The 22,821-nt window shown below is 46.9% G+C and overlaps 1 protein-coding gene across 2 annotated transcripts; it reads left to right on the top strand.

Moving 5' to 3' along the window:
- Positions 1–1,759: 1,759 nt before the first annotated feature.
- On the top strand, positions 1,760–22,255 carry H6PD (hexose-6-phosphate dehydrogenase/glucose 1-dehydrogenase). Of its 2 annotated transcripts, XM_033156249.1 has the most exons (6): positions 1,760–1,870; positions 6,116–6,232; positions 7,706–8,353; positions 13,269–13,386; positions 17,598–17,867; positions 20,392–22,255. In XM_033156249.1, exons 3-6 carry the CDS (start codon positions 7,724–7,726, stop codon positions 21,750–21,752), a joined length of 2,379 nt encoding a protein of 792 aa, XP_033012140.1. In that variant the 5' UTR covers positions 1,760–1,870; positions 6,116–6,232; positions 7,706–7,723; the 3' UTR covers positions 21,753–22,255. The 2 variants fall into 2 exon arrangements, with proteins under 2 accessions (XP_033012140.1, XP_033012141.1); XM_033156250.1 differs by lacking the exon at positions 6,116–6,232 and having other exon boundaries at positions 1,777–1,870.
- Positions 22,256–22,821: the final 566 nt, after the last annotated feature.

The following is a 22,821-nucleotide window of genomic DNA, read 5'->3' as shown; positions in this document are numbered from 1 at the left end:
CCACTGCAGCAACTGGCGGCAGGCTGCAGAGTGTTCCAGGCCGGCTGGCTCCTCCACTCCACTAGCCAGGGTAGACATTGCAGGTGCAACGTCCTTGTCTTTTCCAAAGGGGGGGGAGAGAGAGAGAGAGAGAGAGAGAGAGAGAGAGAAGAAAGGTTGGGATGGAAAGGAGCCCATCTCATTAAGCTGTGAAAGCTGCAAGGCATTTTAGCCCTGCACAGATCAATATGGAAAGTGGATGCTGCCTCGCAGCCAGCCATTATTTTACTCAGAGTAGACTCATTGAAATGAATGGCGTTGAGAACTGCCCTGTGATGTTCAGATGAAGAGTGGTATACAAATTTAATAAATGAAATGATAATAATAATAATAATAATAATAATAATAATAATTGTTTAGTCGTCTTAGTCGTGTTCGACTCTCAATGACCCCATGAACCAGAGCATGCCTTTGAAACTCTCACTTTCTTCTCAAAGCTTCTCCTTTTTATTTTCATGGAGTTTTCTTGGCAAAATACTGGAGTGCATTGCCAGTTCCTTCTCCAAATAATAATAATAGGCCTTTGATAATCATTTAACACTAATGTTCTTTACTTGGACTTTTGTTATTTTAACCCACATGCAACTGTCCTTATTCTGCATGCCTGTTTTTTTGGTTTTGGTTTTTGCCTTTTAATTTTCATCTGTTGTTAAAACTGTTCTGTTTGTATGATTTTTAAAAAAAAGAAAAGAAAAGCCTTTACTACCACCACCACCCCAAAAAAGAAAATTAAATAAAAGAAGTAATGGACCTAAGTTAGGCATGTTTGTTAACTTCAGTGGGGCCTATTCTGAGTAGATCTAGTTCTATATGTAATTGTTTTGTAGGGCTGATGTTACTTTCTGTAATTTTCAGCACCCACAGCTTAGAAATGTTAATAGTTAAGCAGTATATAAATACCTTAAACAAATACTATACCTGTTTTAATTGTTGTTATAAAACACAATTATTATTATTATTATTATTATTATTCATGATACCCTGTTTCGCAGGTGTGCTTTTGCATTGTTTTTGCAGATTGTGTTGTGAAATTGCTTCAAGACACTTTGGAGGAAGCAAGCCATATTTAAAAAAAAATAACGGCAATATTGTTTTCTGCATTTTGAAGCTTCAATGTTTTTGAAAGAGCAGGGCCTATTGGAATGAATGGACCATGTCTATTCATTCCAATGGACCCACCAACATTGGATATAATCCTTACTCTCAAGTAAAGCCCTGCACGTGTGTATGGGATTGCAGTGTTGAAGGCCACAACATCACAAGTGCGGTCTAAAAACAGCAAGATTAAAAATTGCATCTAACCATTGGTCAACACTGCCTTGCAACAAAAACGCTCCTTTAAAGAAAAAAGTTATTTCCCCCACGCTTTATAAAAAAGCCTTACCAACGCAGCCCAACGGATGTCTACTCAGAAGTAAGCCCCGTTGAGTTCATTGCTACCGGTACTTTCTCTTAGGCAAATGCGTGCACAGTATTGAGGAGTGTTGCCGTCTGTTACTTGGCAGCAGACTTCCTCCCCACTTGGTTACCAGTTTACAGTTTTGGCTGCACGCCTAAGACTATTTACCTGGGAGTAAACCCCACTGAACTTAACGGGACTGACTTCCGAGTAGGCATCTAAAGCTCTCCCTCCCGCATCACAACTCTCTGCGCTTGTGCAACGCGAACCATAAATATTTTCTTCTTTATAAAAAACAAAACAAAAAAACCCTGCTTGTCATTCGGAAGAGGAGGAGCCTTCTTGCCCTTCCAAGGAAACCAGATCAAGAGCGCGCTTCACGTTTGCTCCAAAATTCGCTTTTGGGTGCTCCACGCCGCCAGTGGGAGGGAGGTGAGTGCCCTGGATCAGCATTGGACCTAGAGCAAAATGGGAAGTGGGGGGGGGGGTGTTTCCCAGATCTGTCAATCAAGTCCACTCCTCTTCCACCCCCTTCGCCCGCTAAACTGGTTCCTGGTTGCACCATTGCAAAAATTAAAGTGTTGCGTTGCGCCATTGGGAGAAAAAGGTTTGTTCTGTACCTGCTGGAGGAAGACCCAGGAGACGAGATTTTAGTTTATTTTTAACTGTTTCTTTGCAAAGGCAAGCAAGGCAGCCGCCTCCAGTCAGATCTGGGCCTCCGCCGCGCCAGACCAGCTGATCTTGCAGTGGAGCATGGAAAAAAAAAGGTTGCACCGTGGTCAAATCGGGACGCTTTCTCGCTTCGGCTTGGGTTTGCTTCTAATAAAACTCCTAGCCATCTAATCAAGACAGAGCTGGAATTGCCTGGATCATTCTACAGGGTGACGGACAGTCCTGGGAACTGTAGTTCATTAAGGGTGCTGGCAATTGCAGTTCTGGGAGGTCAGCACCTCTAACAAACTGCAGTTGAGGGGAGGGGAGTCATGACTGTTAAAAGTGGCATATCACTGTTTTAAACCTGTGGTGTTGGTGTGACCTGAATCAGGGCTGAGGAACATGGGGCTTTACCTCTCTTGCTTTTGCTTTTTTTAAAAAATGGCCTAAAGGTAAAGGGACCCCTGACCATTAGGTCCAGTCACAGATGACTCTGGGGTCACAGCGCTCATTTCGCTTTACTGGCCAAGGGAGCCAGCGTACAGCTTCCGGGTCATGTGGCCAGCATAACTAAGTCACTTCTGGTGAACCAGTGCAGCGCACAGAGACGCTGTTTACCTTCCCGCCGGAGCGGTACCTACTTATCTACTTGCACTCTGGTGTGCTTTCAAGATGCCGTTTACCTTCCCGCCTGAGCGGTACCTATTTATCTACTTGCACTCTGATGTGCTTTCGAACTGCTAGGTTGGCAGGAGCAGGGACCGAGCAACGGGAGCTCACCCCGCCCCGGGGATTCGAACTGCCAACCTTCTGATCGGCAAGCCCTAGGTTCTGTGGTTTAACCCACCACAGCGCCACCCACTACAACTCCCATAATCCTTGACTGTTGCCCACGCTGGCTGGGGCTGATGGGAGATGGAGTCCCAACAGCATAAAGAGGGCCACAGGTTCTCACCTCTGGCCTAGATTAAAAAGAATAGAAAATTGGTATGCTGGGTAGTAGAACATCTGCTTTGCATGCAGAAGGTCCCAGGTTCAATCTCCAGCATTTGCAGGTAGGGTTTGGAGAGGCCTTTCCTTTTGTGTAGCGTGTAGAAACCTCTCACTTTTTGCACAACTGCAATCAGGAACGTGGGGGGAAATTTGACTCAAGATGCATTTCAATGGGAACCTACCTAATTTGCAATTACAGTGAACTGAAACAGCCCTCTGCAGCCAATGAATGTGTCCAAAATGTACCCACTAGGGGAGAGTGTACATATAAACAAATATATTAGTGAAAGTAGCATACAAAAAAATGCATAAAATTAGGGGAAATTGCATATAAACTTGTGTACCTTAGGGGAAATTTACAAAAAAAAAGCCCTGCCAATTTTTCATCTTTTTTTTTTAATTGCAAACTCATAAGGAAATGTGTAGAAATGAACTATAGTTTGCAAGAAGGAGAAACTGAGAGTCACATCCATCATTCTGCCCAAGTTTGCACCCACCACCCAGTCATGGCTGTCAGAAGCTGCCCCATGAGAGAATGAGACACTTGGTTTGGAAAATGTTCCTTAGTCCTATTCTGTATTCTGATTACTATCAAAGGCCACACATACCGGAACATTCAAAGCCATATCATACCATTTTAAACAGTAACTGGCTTCTCCCAAAAAATCCTGGGAACTGTAGTTTGCAAAGGGTGGTGTCATGGCAACCTTGCCTTTGGTGTTGCTGTGAGATAGCAGCCGGCTCGTTTCTCAGTTTTCAAAGCATTTTATTGTCCTTACTAATTACAGAGCTATAAAACACGTCTGCATTCCTTGGGCACAAACATCCTAACTACTGTCTTCCGTTTCGCGCCTTTTCCAGCACAATAACCTCCGGGTGCCTCGGAAGTGACGCGTAAATTTCTTCCTCCCTCTCTTGCTCCCCTCCCCCTGTTTACTACTGAGGTCAGTACTCCCCCTTTCTTCTGGCGATACCTCTAAGAGAGGGCTGTCATCATCGGACGTATCTGTTGAGATTAATGGGACTGGTTCTCTATATCCAGCCCCCTCCCCCTGCCTGTCTGTTTTGCCGCTTTCCCTCACTGTTCCTCCTCCCACACTCCTCTCCCGATCCAGGCTTGTCTCCGTGACAGGTGGGTTAGAGACTCCTCTTCCCCGTGCAGAGCTACAGTTCCCAGAATTCCGTAGGAAGAGGGGTTTGTTGTTAAACCACAGTTGCTGCGAATTGCAAGTGGGGAGAGTGTTGTTGCGCTCAGGTCCTGGCTTGCAGGCTTCCCATTGGGGCCTCCGGTTGGCCACTGGGAGAGCAGGATACTGGACAAGATGAGCCTCTAGTCTGATCCAGGAGGGCTCTTCTTACGCTCTTAGTCATCATATTTTTCTCGGCTGGCTTGAAAAAACAATCGGACCAATTCATGGGGGTTAAGACTATCAGTGACTACTATGGTGACTTTCTCCTACTTCCACTGTCATGCCTCCAAGTACCAGATTCTGGGAATCACAAGTTGGGAGAGTTGCTGCGACACTGAGGTCCTGCTTTCAGGATTTGCACTTGGGGCATCTGGTTGACCGCTGAGAGAACAGGATGGTGGACTAGACGGGCCTTTGTCCTATCCAGCAATCAGACTCTTCTTGGGCAGTGACGATAAACTGCTGTGAACATGGAGGAGACTCCACTCCAGGCATCCTATATGTGTTTCAGTAGGTTGAGGTCTTACTTGAGTGCCAGGGAAAGCCTTGCTGGGCTCAAGGCCTCGCATGGGCACCACCTTTGTGCAGAATGGTACATCCCAGCCATGCAAACACAAAAAACACCCCTCTCCATCCAGGCCAGCAAGAGTCATAGTTCAAGAACAGGCAAAAGCTAGAATGTGCAGGGCTAGTTAAGAGTGTGGCCTGGGACTAGGGGGGTGGTGCATGGCCTGGGGAGAACCTCAAAGGTGATACAGAGAGGTTTGGAAAGCCACATTAGGTCCTAAGATTCCCTATCCCTGGGATTTTATTCCAAGGAATAATATTCCAAGCAATACACCCACAAGGCTGCTCCAGTTGCTTTTGCTCACATGATGGTTGAAAATCAGTAGTCCAGTGCTACTCACACACTTCCTTGTTTGATCAATCTGACGTGGAAGTGGTTAAGCAAATTATCAGCTTCCCCTCCCCTCAAATAGTCTGGGTTTATTTGCATGACAACTGGGCACAGATAAAGAAATATTGTTGGAACAGCTAGGTGAATTTTGTGCAATTGGATGGGTGTTGTGTAACTGGGGAGTTTTCTGGTGGGAGGAGGAATGTGTTAGAAGCGTTTCAAGCTGCTGAATCTGCTCCAAGGAGATGAACAGATCTACCTCTGGTTTTGTGCTCTCATCAGCAAAAGAAAAATGCTTGCGCACCCGTGTGTGTGTGTGTGTGTTCTTTAAAGCACTTTTGTGTGCCTCTTTAAAACCCTTGTGTACCTTAACCAGCTCAGGACCACAAAACCAGCTCAGACCCTGCAAGCATCACCTGAAACCCATCTTAATGTGCCTCCTCCACTAGAGGTCCAGCAACACTAGAACGGGCCTTTTCTGCAGTGGAATGCTCCCCCAGGGAGTCTCCCCTGACACTTTCATTACATATCTTTAGGCGCCTGGCAAAAACATTCCTCTTCTCCTACATCTTTGGCTAATTAAACAATCTATACAAAATATAAATAATATTTTGTTTTGACTATGGCAGACCAACACGGCTACCTACCTGTAACTTAAACAATCTATGGTATTTTAAACTGTGGGGGTATTGTTTTTGTACAAATGAATTGCAGTGTAATTAATCAATCAATCAATCAATCAATCAATCAATCAATCCCATGCACCCAGAGAGGGACAAATGTTAGCCACGGTGAACATAAAACCAGGGTGGTGTAAGGAGAGAGGAATGTATTCATTACTATTCCCCCCCCCCCCGCCGCCTGCTGGGAATAGGAGGGGTCTAGTTTTACCAGGAAAAGTTGGGAGTTGCTTATCTCTGTAGCCTTTTCTTTACCCTACAGCTGAACACGGCAGCCAGACTGGTTTTGCACATTCTTTCTCACAAGTTTAGAAGACAAAAAGGCAGCAGAACTAAAAAGAAGCTGGTTCCTCTGCAGGTGACTTACTCCACTGCTTAGGTAAGTCTGCATGGCAGGATCAACAAAGGGCAATAAATTGGATTGGCATTTGTTTAGAAGGTAAGGGAGGATGAGCACAGCTAGTTGTAGGTCTTCTGGTCCTAAACCAGCATTCACCAAACTGGTGCCCTCCAGAAGTTTTGGACTACAACTCCCATCAGCTTCTGCTATTGGGCTGATGGGAATTGTAGTGCATAACATCTGGCAGGCCCTGGATTGCTATAGGTAAAAGGTAAAGGACCCCTGGATGGTTAAGCCCAGTCAAAGGTGACTATGGGGTATAGCGCTCATCTTGCTTTCAGGCCAAGGGAGCCAGTGTTTGTCCACAGACTGCTTTCTGGGTCATGTGGCCAGCATGACTAAACTACTTCTGGCGCAATGGAACACCATGATGAAAACCAGAGCACACAGAAACAGCATTTACCTTCCTGTCACAGCAGTACCTATTTATCTACTTGCACTGGTGTGCTTTCAAACTGCTAGGTTGGCAGAAGCTGGAACAGAGCAATAGGAGCTCAACTCATTGCATGGATTTGAACCGCCAGCCTTCCGATTAGCAAGCCCACGTCCCATACCTTACCTGGGTTGTTATACTGTATACTGCTACCAAAAAGGATAAAGGAGCTCACCCCACTTCCCTAAGTTGTAGGATATTTCAGTGTGCCCTGATTAGGGGGGGGGGGTCCTGAGGTTGAATTGGGGTCATAAGGGTATTTTTGTAATAACTAGTTTTATTTACAGATGTATTTGTTTTTAAAATCTTAAAATTGCGGCTTACAAAGCCATAATACATGTTGATGGGTTATTGAGAGCTGAATGGAGAATGTGCATTAAAAAAACCCAACATATCAAGAGGATGATAATATTATTAGGGGTGTTTGCAAAGCTAATCCTACCCAGAGTAAACACATTGAAAAAAAATTCTCTGCTTCTCAACCTAAACTACCTTGCAGGGTTGTTTGGGGGGTTAAATGAGGAGGGGGAGAACCATGTATGCCCCCGTGCAATATCAATGCAAGGAAACAATCACACATGTCCATTAATGTCAGTGAGTCTACTCTGAATAGGACTGAGTTGGCTACTACAATCCTTAAAGTTTAATTTTATATTGATAGCCCAGTTAGTTAGAGCATGATGCTGATAATGCCAAGATTGCATTGCAAAAGGTACAGCTGTGTATCCCTGCATTGCAGGGGGTTGGACTAGAAGATCCTCAGGGTCCCTTCTGATTCTATGAATGGACAAGGACCGTTATTTTTTAACTGATTGTATGTATGTATGTATGTATGTATGTATGTATGTATGTATATATTTTGGGGGTGATAATAGGCAAACTTGTTTTAACTTCTGACTTTTACTGATAACTTTTATTTTATGTAAACCACTTAGAGGTTTTTTATGATCAAGTGGCATGCAAATTTCTGTTATGTAAATGAAAGGAAATGATCATAGCTTTTAAAACTTTCCTTCCAGCTCTCTGTGTTTCCCAAGATGCTTTTCAGAGCCATCTTCACCCTCATCTTCCTCTGGGGAGTCCTCCCTTCTGAGACCAGAGAGTCCCTAGGCCACATCTCGGTGGTCCTCCTGGGTGCCACAGGAGACCTTGCCAATAAGTACTTGTGGCAAGGACTCTTCCAGCTGTACCTGGATGAGGTGAGCCACGGATATACCTTCACATTCCATGGAGCCGCTCAGACAGAGCCTGAGCGAGGGCAGAAGCTGGTCTTTGAACGGCTGAAGAGGCTGACCTGTCCCTCAGACGTACCCCCAAACAGGTGTGCTGTGTTGAAGGACCAGTTCATCAGGCTGACAGATTATCACCAGCTCAAGACAGCAGAGGACTACGCCACCCTAAACCGGCAGATTACGACCATGCTCAGTCAGGAAGGCATGGAAGAAGCGGGCAGGATATTTTACTTCTCCGTGCCACCATTTGCCTACACGGAGATTGCTCGCCACATCAACAGCAGTTGCAGGCCGCCGCCAGGGCTGTGGCTACGGGTGGTGCTGGAGAAGCCTTTTGGCCATGATCTCAGGTCAGCCCAGGAGTTGGCTGATGAGCTAAGGACTTACTTCCGGGAAGAGGAGATATACAGGGTGGACCACTACCTTGGCAAACAGGTGAGTCTCCTTGTGAAAGGTGGAGGGGATATAACTAGGTAAACATGGGAAACTGCTTCCTGAGTCAAGCCATTGGTCCATCTAGATCAGTATTGCCTACACAGACTGACAGCAGAGTTTTGGACAGGGTTGTCTCCCAGCCCTACCTGGAAGCACTTGAAATAGAACCTGGGACCTTCTGTGTGCAAGGCAGATGCCCTACCACTGAGCTACAGCTCTTCCTGTAAGGCATAGGAACATAGGAAGCTGCCCTATCCCAAATTATACTATCTAGCTCGGTATTGGCCACTCTGACTGGGAGCAGCTTTCCAGGATTTCAGATGGGGACATTCTCAGCCTTACCTGGAGATGCCAAGGGTTGAACCTTAGACCTTCTACTTGCAAAATAGATGTTCTAAAACAGACTTTCTTAACGCCGTCTTCTGGAAAACATGCCTAGGGTGGTTGGGGCAGGTGAGCAGAGGCTGGCAACATCCCCCCTGGAAAAAGCAAGACTGAATCAACATGTGCAATAGCACAAAGTGGTCAAATTCCTCAAAAGTATTCGATTTGTAAATAAAACAATAAAGCAGGGGTAGTCAATGTGGTGCCCTCCATATGCCATTGTACTCCCCTCATCCCTGACCTTTGGCCTTGCTGGTCAGGGCTGATGGGAGTTGGAGTCCAACACCTGGAGAGCCACAAATTCCCCATCCCCTGGGCTAAGGTGGGCTTCAGTTCCATGCATCCGTGGCTACTAACCCTGACCTCCACTGTCGGATGCAGGCTGCCCCTGAACGCCAGTTGCTAGGAATACAAATGGGGAGTGTGTCTACTTCTGGATAGGGCTTCCCATAGGCAACTGTTTGCTCACTGAGAGAACAGGATGCCGGACTTGTTGTGCCTCTGAATACCAGCTGTTGGAAATGACCAGTGCTGTCACACTCAGCTCCTGCTTGCGGGCTTTTGGGGGGACATCTGGTTGGAATAGGATGCTGAGCTGGATGGGTCATTGGCCTGATCCCACAGGGCTCAATGTTGTAAGATGTAGTGATGGCCACCAACTTGGATGAAACAAATTCCTGAAAGATGGGGCTATCCTTAGCCATGTTCTCCCTCCACTGCCAGGGGTGGCAATGCTTCTGAACACCAGTTGCTGGGAATCTCAGGTGGGGAAAATGCTCTGGTGCTCAGGTCCTGCTTGATGGCTTCACCTAGGGGCACCTGGCTGGCCACTGTGAGAACTGGATGCTCTTTGGATAGGACACTGGCCTCACCCAGCAGGGCTCTTCTTATGTGCTAGTGATGAAATAAAGCTGTAGACCAGTGCTCCCAGTGTGTGTGGTGGAATTATCTGGGGGGCGCTAAGAGGCAAAGGGGAAACAGTGAGGCACTGGAGGTGTAAATGACTCTCAGACTTTGAAAAGCTGGTGCCATTCGTTTTGTTGAATAAATTAAAGGAAATAGGTTTACCTGGGTTATGAGCAAATGCATAATTAATCGTTGCTGTTTTGAATTTTATTGCATTGTTATCTTCCTTAGAGGGTTGCGCAAACTGCTATGCTGCATATTGTTTTTTATAGAGTAGGGTAGGGGGCACTGGAGATTAGTTTGTATTTGAGCTCCCCAAGGGGGAGGTCGCCTGAAAAAGTTTGTTGCTATGGACGAAGGCGTTCCCCCACCCAAGTAATAATGGCCCGTTATTTTATTAGCTCCCACCACCGCTGTAAACTGGCCACACCAGCAAAGCTGTATCCACCTGATTTCCCAACCAAGGTCGGAAACCTCAATTTCGCTGAGTCATCAACCCCCGCTGACCGCCCTCCACACTCTCGCTAACGGAGAGTCAGCCAAGCGCCAGATTTTCCAAACGAGGCTTTTAATTTGATAAGGAATGTGGAGCACGCACAATTCTCTTTTACGTTTGCTTGTTTGTTTTTTGATCAGGCAGCTTTACAAGGGGGCAAAGTCTTTAGCTCCAAGGCAGTAACAAAATGGGCGGTGGGGGGGGCGGGAATATGTCACTGTGGCGCCAGTGAAGGCTGAGGGTTTTTTATTCCTTGGATCAGGAAGCAGATTCTGGAGAGTGGTAATCAGGTATTTGTTATCGTCACGCAGGCTAGTATTAATGCAGTTAAACCCCAAAATTTGAAACATGGTATCAGCATTTTTCGAATTTTATTCCCAATTATAAATTTTATTTATATATTTTTTCCTGCAAGGACATAGGGAGCTGCCTTACTCTGAGGCTGCGTTCATACCATATATCTAAAAAGCACCCCCCCCAACAAAGAATCTTGGGGACTGTCTGTTAAGGGTTCTGGGATTTGTAGTTCTGTGAGAGATAAACTACAGTTCCCATAATTCTTTGAGGGGATGGGATGCAATTTAAATGTCTTTTGTTTATGCAGCCCAAGTTTCATACAAAGATCCTTAAGGTGTATCTTAACCTTTCATGTGTCAACCATGTTCCACACAAATAGATAATACCACACAGGCCTTTTGTTTTGTTCTCCTAGTCAGCCAGCCAAACCATAGGCCCGCCTGGCAGCGGCTCCCTGGGGTTTCAGGCCGCAGGCATTCCCATAAATTGAATGTATGTCTGAATGAATAATCCTCACAGAAGTGGTCCGTCTGTGTCTGGATTGGACTGCAGGTGGGGACTCTCCAGGCAAACACACCGTATTTTGCCAAATAGCGGTCGCATCTTTTTGTGCCGATTTTTCCTTTCCAAAAAAGGGGGTGTGCAACTATTACGCAGTGGTGACCAGAACGTGGCGAAATACAGTATTTTCTTCACACAGATATTGTAACATGTCAAGGAGAGCCAAGCTCCTGACATGCTAGCTTTCTATGTGGGGGGAGGCTGCTCCCCACCCGCCTACATCACTCTGTGGGAGCATTTTTTCATGTAGCCCTCCAGCTGCAGTCTGAACTGGTATAGTCTCAACGAGAGTTTACTTCCTTTTTTTGAAGCCTTGTCCACACCATACATTTAAAGCACTATTATGCCACTTTAAACTGTCATGGCTTCCCCACAAAGAATCCTGGGAACTGTGGCTTCTTAAGGGTGCTGAGAGGAGCCCTCTTTTCCCACCTCACGTAGCTACACTTCCCAGAATGGTTTAACAATCAGTCCCTCTTCCTAGCAAACTCTGGGAATTTTAGTTCTGTGAGGGGAATGGTGGGGGGGGGCTCTTCTCAGCACCTTAAATACTACAATTCCTAGGATTCCCTGAGGGAACCCAGGACTGTTTCCAATAGCATCTATGGAGCCAAGGTCTGCATCACTTGAGGAAGAAATGTACCCTGGATGTCTGATAAGGGCCTTGAGGTGTCCATTTTGAAAGTCCCTGAGGCCGTGTGCTGTGCTTTTGGTTTGCAGGAAAGAGCTCTCCCCCTGCTTAAAAAGAAACCCTCCAACCCGAGCCATATTGCATTGGTAATGTGAATATTGGCCTTTGAATATTTACCTCAGCGACTCCAACCCCCCTGGGGAGGCAGAGGGTTAGATCTTCACAGCATCTGTCTGATTCAGCCACTTTTGAGCCCACAGGGAATTCAAAAGTGTGTGGTGTGTGTACATTTTTTTTTATTTATTTATTTATTGCAGGTAAAGGCTTTTTCAGATGAAACCTTCAAAGTTTTGTCCGTTTGCCGATTTTCTCTCTCCCCTCCTCTTCCAGCACCTTGATTTCCTCTCTCCCTCAAAATCCAAATTATATGTTAGGTAAAGTTATACAGTGGTACCTCTGGTTACGTACTTAATTCGTTCCGGAGGTCCGTTCTTAACCTGAAATCGTTCTTAACCTGAAGCACCACTTTAGCTAATAGGGCCGCCTGCTGCCACTGCGCCGCCGCTGCCCGATTTCTGTTCTCATCCTGAAGCAAAGTTCTTAACCCGAGGTACTATTTCTGGGTTAGCGGAGTCTGTAACCTGAAGCGTCTGTAACCCGAGGTACCACTGTATACTATTGGAAGGGTCATGACTTAAAATCTCTGCCAGCATTCCTCCCACCAAAATAAAAATAAAATCTAAATACAGCTTTGAATTAATTTTGGGTGCTTTGGGGGGGGGGGTCAGTACCTCTCCCCCCCCCCCCCAAAAAAATCAAATATTTCAGTTCAATCAATGTTTGGCTATGGGAGGGCAACAGTGCATAAAAATGTTAACTTGCTTTTTTTTGTTGGTTGACTAAATATCAGGACCCCACTCCCCCATGCTGAATCGGATATTAAGGGGCAACACACACACACACACACACACACACACACACACACGTGTATGAGGAAATATGTTTGGGTACTTTTAGCTTAGAAAAATTGTTAAGGTCACAGTATGTAAGATGCATAAAACGATGCCTGGTGCAGAGAAAATAAAGAGAGAGGTTTTTCTCCTCATCTCTCTCCTCATCCTAGAATTCAGGGCCATCCAGTGAAGGTGAATTTTGGGATATTCAAGACAAAAGAAAGGACTTTCTTCATGCAGCGCATAGTTTAAACTATTATTTGAAATTATTATCTGTTCATTTTATTCTTTGCCATTTATATCTCACCTTTTCCTCCAAGGAGCTCAAGGTGACATACATGGTTCTCCCCTTGCTCCTCATTTAGTCCTTACAGCAACCCTGTGAGGTAGGCTGAGAGGGAATGACTGGCCCAAGGTCACACCCAGTGAGCTTCATGGCCAAGTGTGAGGATTTGAACCCTGGTCTTCCAGGTCCTAGTCTGACACTTTTAACTACTAAACCACACTGGCTCTCGGTGTGGAATTTCCTGTCGTCTCCGTAGTTGTCGCAGTAATTTATTTATATTTTGTGCCAAGTCCCCAGAAACAATTAAACATTTATCCCTCTGCTTTTGATTTTTTTAAAAAGTCTCTTCTGTCTTCCCCTGCCCGTCCCACACTTTCATCTCAATTATTTCCTCCCCAAAGGCTGTGGCTCACATCTTACCGTTCCGAGACCAGAACCGACACCATTTGGATCCGATCTGGAACCGGCATCACGTTGAAAGGGTGGAAATTGTCCTGAAGGAGACAGTGGATGTGAAGAGTACGTGAGTCTTGATTTGAAGTCCGCTGGAGGGGTAGCTCGAGAGCCAGAGGTTACATTCACACATTTGAATAAAATAGGCTCCTCTCTGAATCCTGGGAACTATAGTTTGCCCATGACAAAGCTACCATTCCCAACACCTTCAACAAACTAAAGTTCCCAGAATCCTTTGGCAGAAGCCATGTACTTTAAATGTGTTGTGTGGGTGCACTTTTATACCACTTTTAGTGTCTTCTCCCAAAGAATCCTGTGAACTGCAATTTGTTCAAGATTCTTGGAGTTGTTAGGAGACCCCTCACAGAGCTACAGTTCCCAGCACCCTTAAAAAAAAAACACCCTACAGTTGCCAGGATGCTTTGGCGCTTTAAATATCTGATGCAGATATGGCCATGGGAAAGAGGACCCTTTTCAGATCTGGAATGTGTCTTCTGAGGCAGGGCTGGCGATCTTGTTGTCTTCCAGATGCTGCTGGGCTACAACTCCCATCATCTGTAACCACTGGCCATGCTGGCTGGCATTATATCAGAAAGCCAAGTCTCTTTGTTGAGACTGTAAAATTAGGGCCCTTCCAGAACCATTTTTGGACACGATAATAGCACATTAATGGTGATTTATACTGGACCATCCACAAATCATGGTCTGATTTAGTTTAAAGGCAGCTTCCTATGGCCTTCTTTGAATCAGCCCCTTCAATAGCCATGAGGTCTGGAATCTTAACTTTCTATTTAGGGGAAGGACAACAGCTCTGTGACAGGGCATCTGCTTTGCATGCAGAAGGTCCCTGGTTCCATCCCCAGCGGGATATCCAGGTTGGTCTGGAAACACCCCCACCTGAAACCTTGGACAGCTGCTGCCAGTCAGTGCAGACAATACTGAGCTAGATGACCAATGGCCCAAGGCAGCTTCTTGTCTTCCTATTGAAAGGTATCTGATGTATTTGCAGTTTTTAACTATTTTTAATTACCTGATATGTACATCACCTCATGACAGTGGTTTCATCCCCACAGCAACCCTATGAGGTAGGCTAGTCTGAGAGACTGTGAGGGGCCCAAGGTCACCCAGTGAGTTTCATTGCAGGATTTGAACCCTCGTGTCCCAGGTCCTAGTGCAGCGCTCTAACCACTATGGAAAACTGGCTCTCACGTGTGAATTACCTTGAGACGGTGGGGGTTTAGGGGGAAATTAATACATTGGTGGTGCTGATAAATAACAACAACAACAACAACAACAACAACAACAACAACAACAACAACAACAATTGTGTTCATGCCCAATGCCCAAGTCACTTTAGTCAGTATAATGTGGTTTTCACTGAGCTGCAAATCAATCCTCATTGAATGAAGCCCCCTCCCCACCTTTCATTCTAGTATTATTGAGGAGTAGGGAAGGCTACAGGGCTCCCCCCCCCCCGGAAGCTGGCTGTGGTCCTGTTCCCTGCGACCCCAGTTCTCAGCTCCGTCAGGACAAGCCAGGCCTCATGTCCCCATGAACTCAAGGACACAGCTGTGCTTGATTTCGCTGCAGTGGCTGCTGCATTACTTCCGCAGCGCCGGTTGCACCTGCCGCCTGCCTCCATCCTGGGGACAGCCGCTTGGCCACCCTTCGCTCCCTGCAGTGGGGGTGCCGTGCCAATTAGCCATTGCCTTATTAAAAAAAATCCTTGAGTGATTTTTCTTTTCTTTTTAAAGTTGTTGTGGTTTGGCAAACTCCCGTTTGCTCCCTCCATCCTGGTTGAGAAAAAAAAGGGGATAGTCGCCGGCTGAGACCTACTCAGAATGAACAGACCTGAGTGAGCTGTGGCAGTTGATTTCAATGGGTCTACTCTTGAGTAGGTCTAGCATTGGCTTTAACCCAATGCCATCAGGCTGTCTCCTTATTTCTCTCCCCCTTGCAAGACTTCCAAACGGGTGATCTTTCATTTGCTGAGAGCCCACTGCCACCAGCGCCCACCCCACCCCACCCCCACTCCAAATGCTCAAGTGCTGCCTGCATTGCCCAGGTCCTATGCCAAAATGTGTGTGCAGCATTGATTACATTAATGAATGTGCCTCGGGTTGGAAGGAGATGGGGTGTTCTCGGTTCCAAAGTTTTTAAGAGGAGAGAGTCGCACTGTCATCTGCAGAGAGATTGCCTGCATCTGAGCACCAAGGGGAAATGAGGGAGGGGGTTCTCCTAGAGATAAATTGCCTTTCTTTCCCCCCACTTCTTCCCCCCACCAACATATGCATCACACCCCCAGTCATTGATCTCCAGGTGTTGTTGTGTACACACCATGGCTGGTCGCCCACTCAGTTTTAATCAGAGTAGACTCATTGAAATAAACAGCTATGTCTGTTAACATCAATGGGTCTACTCTGTGTAAAGTTGAATAGCTCCTACTTCCTACATTTGAAGCACAAACACACACTGAGCCGTAGTTTTAAAATGCTGGGAACTGTAGCTCTGTAATGGGTAAACTACAGTTCCCAGAATTCTTTGGAGGAGGAGTGTTCTAAAGGGATGCTTTAAAGGGATGGTGCGTGTGTGCAGCCTAAGATATGAGCCAGCCAGGGCTGTTGAAAGGAAGGCCTGCAGCTAACTCTTTCCTGTAACCTCTCAAGGGCACTGCAGTATGAGGCTGAGCAAGACCTCTTGCTCCTTCCAGGCAGTCTGACATTTTAATTTGATTTCAATTTATTCTTGTTCCATTTCATTTCTGCTTGGCTCTTCCTCCCGAGGAGCTCAGTGGCAGCCCAGGTGTGAACAGGGCTTTTGCCTGTGTTTTGCAAACATGCACAGCAGAAGCTTAAAACTTCTTAGGTTTTCAGCTGGAGTAGGGAAATTTTGGCTGCATACACAACATATATTTCAAGAACGCCCCCCCCCCCACTCTCCAAAGAGAATCCTGGGAACTGTAGTTAAGCCCTCAGTGAGCTACAATTACCAACATCCTTAACAATCTATAGTTCCCAGGATTATTTTGAGGGGCGTGTGCTTTGAATGTATGGCATGTCCACAGCCTCTGTTATAGTAACACATTTATGACTTAGTTTTTCTAAAAAGGGATTGGATAAATTCATGGGGGGTGGGTTTGTGAACATAGTGTAGTGGGTTGAATGTTGGACTAAGACCTGGGAGACCAGGCTTCGAATCCCCACACAACCATGAAAGTCACTGGATAATAATAATAATAATAATAATAATAATAATAATATAGTCGTGGTGGCGATGTTAAGAGGCAGCCAATCTCCTAAATTCTAGATTAAATGCTTTTGCATTTACCGGTAATTAATTTTTTTTAAAAAAAATCTCTATTCTTAGCTGCTCAGGGAACTTTTCTTGTTGGGCAGCATAGAAATATTGGAAGGTATTCAAGTAAGTTTTACTCAGAGAAGACACACTAAAATTAGTGGGCCTAACTTAGTCATGCTTGTTGAGTTGAGTGGGCCTCCTCTGACCAAAACTTAGTTGAATATCACTCATGGGATTGTCTCCAATGTAAGTCCTACTCTGAGTAGGCCCATTGACATTAATGGGCATGATTAATGGGTCCATTAATTTCTGTAAGTCTACAAACTGTTGCTGTTATTATTATGAATCTCATTTATGAATGGCTTCCACTGTGGCATCTCAATGCAATTTAAAATATAACAGCATGTGTACATCAGTCGCTTGTATGAAAAGAGTTAACAACAATTGTGTATCTAAAAACAATTAGCAAAGCAATTATGTATAAATACAAAAACAGTTTAAAACAGCAACACATAATAAAATCAGTTCAAATCCACTGGGGTAAAGATTTTTGAAGTCATAGATCCATCTAGCTCAGTATTGTCTACACCAGGCTTCCTCAACCTCGGCCCGCCAGATGTTTTGAGACTACAATTCCCATCATCCCTGACCACTGTTCCTGCTAGCTAGGGATCATGGGAGTTGTAGGCCAAAAACATCTGGAGGGCCGAGGTTGAGGAAGCCTGGTCTACACGGAGTAGTATAATCCGAGGCACCATTGCTTCCAAGGAGGGCCCATTGAGTTGAGATTCCTGCATTGCAGGGGGTTGAACTACCTGGAGATATCAGGGATTGAACCTGGGACCTTCTGCATGCAAAGCAGAAGTTCTACCACTGAGCTACAGCCCTTCCCATAAATAAACCATTGGGTTGCCAAGCTTCTCTCGCTAATTGGGCATCATTTATGTGTTGTCGTTGTTGTTCCCACCCCCGGTGCTCAGATCGCACTGGCTTCTACGAAAAATACGGGGTCATCCGTGACATCCACCAGAACCACCTCACCGAGATCTTAATGTTCCTCGCCATGGAGCTCCCAGCAAATATCAGCAGCTCCGAAGACGTCATCCGGAGCAAGCTGCAGGCTTTCACGTCGCTGCAGAGCCCAGAGATAACCAGTGCCGTCATTGGCCAGTACGTGGCATACAACAGCCATGTGAGGGAGGAGCTTCAGAAGGGGCAGGACTACTTCAGCAGGACTCCAACCTTTGCAGGTATGTCCAGTGGGGGTAAGTGTGGCCAAGTGCAAAAGTTGGAAAACACCTTCCTCGGGTGCAAAAGAGGATGGGGCTCTGGCACCTTTAATAGCTGCTTGCCTGTTAAGCGGCACTTGGTGGAATTCCCTGTTAAGGGTGCAAGAGCCCTTCTCTATTTCCCCAGTAATTTTTGTATCTAAAATTAATTGATATTAATTTTTTGTATCTTTTAACAGCAACAACCCCACCCCCTAACAAAAGCCCTAAACTATATGCCAGTCCAAGGGTCTGTTCAGCAGCTTCAGCTTTTGTAGCTGGAGTCAGTCAGGCCGGTTGGGAAAAGCCCACTGAGTCAGGGAGCAGGTCTTCCAGGACCCACAGCCAAGACCAGGGGTCTGCAACCTTTAAGACAAAAAGAGCCACTTGGACCCGTTTCTGAAGGAAAAAAAAGAAACTGGGAGCCGCAAAACCACTGCGACATTTAAAACAAATATAACACTGCATTTTATTTTAAAAAATCCGATTTAAATTTAAAAAAATCTGATTTAAATAAAAAAATCTGATTTAAATTTTTTAAAAAATCCATTTTTTAATTTTTTTTAAAAAAATCATTCATTTTTATCCAACCTGGGGACCACTACCAGGTCACAGCCTGATCCAAGGTGGGTTGCAACAGCATACAAATATTTGATTTGTTGTTGTTTTTTAAAAAAATGAGTCCTCAACTGCACACTTGTGTTAAATGTTTGTCCCATGTCTAATTGAAGACTGCTGGCTTTTACAATAATCTTAGTGTCTTTTACCCTTAATATTCCAGACCAGAGGCTATGCTCACCTCTTCCAACCTCCTCTCTTGCTAAATAAAGCACAGAATTGCACCAGAGATGCCTGTGATGTTTGTGCTGACTTGCATACAGGTGGCTGTAGTAGTTCATAGTGTTCAAACCTTTTTAGAGGAGTTCCCTGCCCCCTTAATGACAACAACAACAACAACAACAACAACAACAACAACAATAATAATAATAATAATAATAATAATTTTATTTATACCCCGCCCTTCCCAGCCAGAAAACCGGGCTCAGGGCGGCTAACATCAATTAAAATCACAGCAAGAAACATAAAAACGATCAATTTAAAATAACAGATTAAAATACAAATTTAAAAATTCAATTAAAACTGCAGGTCTCAATTTCAAAATATCCCACCAATAAAAGATGAAGCATAAATATTAAACAGAAACCAACCCAAAGGCCAGGTGGAACAGCTCCGTCTTGCAGGCCCTGCGGAAAGATGCCAAATCCCGCAGGGCCCTGGTCTCTTGTGATAGGCTGTTCCACCAAGTCGGGGCCAATATTGAGAAGGCCCTGGCCCTAGTTGAGGCCAACCTAACGTCTTTGTTGCTCGGGACCTCCAAAAGATTATTATTTGAGGACCTTAAGGTCCTACATGGGACATACCAGGAGAGGCGGTCCCTTAAATACGAGGGTCCTAAACCGCATAGGGCTTTAAAGGTCAAAACCAGCACCTTAAACCTGATCCTGTACTCCACCGGGAGCCAGTGCAGCTGGTAAAGCACTGGATGAATGTGGTCCCGCGGCAAAGACCCGGTAAGGAGCCTCGCCGCGGCATTCTGCACCCGCTGGAGTTTCTGGGTCAGTTTTAGGGGCAGCCCCGCGTAGAGCGAGTTACAATAATCAAGTCTGGAGGTGACCGTCTGGAGGTGACCGTCGCATGGACAATGGCGATAGATTTTGCACATGAACACAGATCCAAGTTAGGACTCCTCTCTTCCACGCCAACAAGTGCATTGTCAAGGCTCCCCTAACACACACTCAGGACAGAGGAAAAACTGCAACCTTTTGGGGCGTCATTCTCCTACCCATGTCTCTGTGAGAACCAGCCCTTTATTCTGCCTCCCGTAGTACATCCTCCCCCTTCAAGAAATCATTTCCTTTGGACTTTCGGCCCATCTCCACCCCTATTACTCCTTGCCCTCGCGAAGGAAGCATTTTCATAAGTTTTCTTTTTGGTGGGCTGTCCGTGCTTCCAAACACCTGGAAGTCACGACAGGGGCTTCTCCCCCACCTAGTAAATTCTGCCTCTGCATAAGTTACTCAGGTTTGGTTTTGGCTTCCCCCCTCGCCCACCACCCGCCGCCCCTGGCCCAGCCCACAGCTGCCTACCTCGTCGTCGCCTCGATGCAGCAGCCAGCAGCAGCTCCACACCAGCAGCAGCAGCCACACCTCTGGAGGGAAACTGCTGCTGTCTGCTGCTGCGCCTGCGCTGGCAGAAACGAGGCACAGCGCATGAGCAGAGCAGCACAGCAGCAGCACCCTCAGCCTCCGGAGGGCGGGCTGCCGGCCAGCTGGAGGGCGGCCGCTGCCGCTGGCAAGCTGGAGAAGTGGACAGGCGTATCCGCCCCGGAGCCGCGGCAAAGGTGTAAAAGAGCCGCATGCGGCTCCAGAGCCGCAGGTTGCAGACCCCCGGCCAAGACAGTTGCAACGTAACAATAATAACACCACTTCTGCATCTTTTGTTTCAGGTGTGCTGGTTCACCTAGACAGCCTCCGCTGGGAAGGGGTCCCTTTCATCCTCACCTCTGGGAAAGTCCTGGATGAACGGATCAGCTATGTACGCTTCCTCTTCAAGAACCGGGCCTACTGCACCCAGAATGAAACGATGTGGGACCCCGAGAGCAGCCAGTGCAAGCCCAGGCAGATCATCTTCCACATCGGGCATGGAGAGCTGAACTCACCCGCCGTCCTGGTCAGCCGCAACCTCTTCAAGCCCACCATGCCGGACAGCGGCTGGAAGGAAGTCCGTGACCGCCCCCAGCTGCGCATCTTCGGACAGCCCCTCTCTGATTACTACGTCTACGTCCCCGTAGCGGAGAGGGACGCCTACTCAGTCCTGATCTCCAGGATCTACTCTGGCAAGAAAGAGTCCTTCATCACTGTGGAGAACTTGCTGGCATCCTGGGCGTTTTGGACGCCACTGCTGGACGGGTTGTCTAGCCAGGTCCCGCGTTTGTACCCCGGGGGGCGGGAGAATGAGCAGCTCCTGGATTTTGAGATGGTGGGCAGGGAAGTGTCCTTTGTGGTGAAAGAGACCATTGAACTGATGGACGCAAGGGACGAACAAACCCCGGACAAGTACAAGACCATCCAGTCCAGGTTTCGGCAAAGCCAGCTGATTACTGCTTGGTCAGAGGACCTGATCGACCGGCTGGCGTCAGACATGGAAGCGGCGGCGGCAAGTGCCGTCCGGAGGTCTGGGGAGTTCCACATGGCGCTCTCAGGAGGGTCAAGCCCCCTGGCTTTGTTCCGGCAGTTGGCTACGCGTCACTACAGCTTCCCATGGAGGCAGACCCACCTGTGGCTGGTGGATGAGCGCTGCGTCCCTCTCACTGACCTGGAGTCCAATTTCGGCACCCTGCATGACCAGCTGCTCCGCCACATCCGAGTCCCCTACTTCAACATCCACCCCATGCCGGTGCACCTTAACCGGAGGCTCTGTGTGGAAGAGGACAAGGGCCCCGAGCTGTACGCCAATGAGATCGCCGCCCTGGTGACCAACTCCAGCTTTGACCTGGTGCTGCTGGGGGTGGGTGCTGACGGGCACACGGCCTCGCTCTTCCCGCACTCACCTGTGGGCCTCGAGGGGAGCCAGGACGTGGTGTTCACCGAGAGCCCCGTCAAACCGCACCAGCGCATGACCCTCACCTTACCGCTCATCAACAAGGCCAAGCGGGTGTCGGTGCTGGTGATGGGGAAGGGCAAGCATGACATTGTGACGATAGTCAGCAGGGTGGGGCACGAACCCAAGAAATGGCCCATCTCCGGACTCAGCCCCAGCTCTGGCCAGATAGCATGGTACGTGGACTATGAGGCACTGCTTGGATGATGCCTCAGTAGTGCTGCCTTCATCTCCTCCTCCTCGCCCTTTGCCTATCTTGGCATTCAGGATATCAGGCAGCTGTTGCAGCTGCTTCTGTCTTCAGGAAAATTCTTCTGTCTGGTGGCAGGGAGTTCCACTGGCTGTTAATGAGAGTGTTGTTGTTGTTTTTTTAAAGAAAGATCTGTAGACCAAGGCCTGTCTGATAACCTGCTGCTTCTGACAACAGTTGGCCTTATTTCACCATTGGCCCGCAAACTTAAAAGTAGGATATGACAGGCCATTCAGGTATGTCCCTAATGTGCAACACTGCCGCCGTGTGCAGAGGATCCATTTAGACATCATGGCTCATGGCCCTTGATCGACCTAATCTACCCTATGGGATTTGTCTAATTCTGTTTTGTCTGGAATTTTTTAAGCTGTCTGTGTTGGAACCTATTCCCACATCTTGTGGGTGTGAGTTCTGTCGGTTAACAATTGGGACCTGTGAGCTTAGGACTGGTGGGTTTAAGAGCTGAAAGGTCCTCCTGGTCTCTTCACTGCTGTGTGCTTCACTTTCCCCTCTCCTCTAGAGGAAAAGGAGGGGGGGTCTTATAAATGATCTGCCTCTCACAAATGCCCTAACACCCACAGTGGAAGTCTTTGTTTAAATAGCCCTTTGGAAATTTATAGGTTTTGGCTCCTGGTAAATGGCTCCACGGTGCCTCTCTCCATATATAGATATAAATATATAAAAGATAGTGTGTGTGTGTGTGTGCGCACGCGAATACACACACACTGCGCTGGTACACACATACCCACAACTCCTCTTCTGAATAATTCATGTAAAGGGAGCCGATATGCAAATTCATGAACTTCTTTTGCACAACCTGAGATCTCACTTTGCGCTGAGCAAGTCCTCCTGCAGAGTATTAAAACACCAGCCGTCCCAAAAACCTTGTTCTCCCCTGCGAAAGCTGGATTGCAGCCTGATCCACGGAGGAGGAAAGCTTTCCTATGCCTGATAATTTCAGTGTCCTTAGGTAAGCCTAGCTCAACACTGCATTGGGGTGTTAGCCTAGGGGATTTTCTCATCTTT

The sequence above is a fragment of the Lacerta agilis genome, chromosome 8 (genome assembly GCF_009819535.1).
Source record: "Lacerta agilis isolate rLacAgi1 chromosome 8, rLacAgi1.pri, whole genome shotgun sequence".
Taxonomy (NCBI): domain Eukaryota; kingdom Metazoa; phylum Chordata; class Lepidosauria; order Squamata; family Lacertidae; genus Lacerta; species Lacerta agilis.
The sequence above is the reverse complement of the archived record's forward strand: the minus strand, read 5'-3'. Positions and strand labels throughout refer to the sequence as shown.

Excerpts from the sequence above, each read along its gene's own strand:
- H6PD (XM_033156249.1), top strand. The coding sequence starts at position 7,724 with ATGCTTTTCAGAGCCATCTTCACCCTCATCTTCCTCTGGGGAGTCCTC. Across the intron at positions 8,354-13,268 it reads ACCACTACCTTGGCAAACAG|GCTGTGGCTCACATCTTACC; the intron begins GTGAGTCTCCTT and ends TCCTCCCCAAAG. Across the intron at positions 17,868-20,391 it reads CAGGACTCCAACCTTTGCAG|GTGTGCTGGTTCACCTAGAC; the intron begins GTATGTCCAGTG and ends CTTTTGTTTCAG.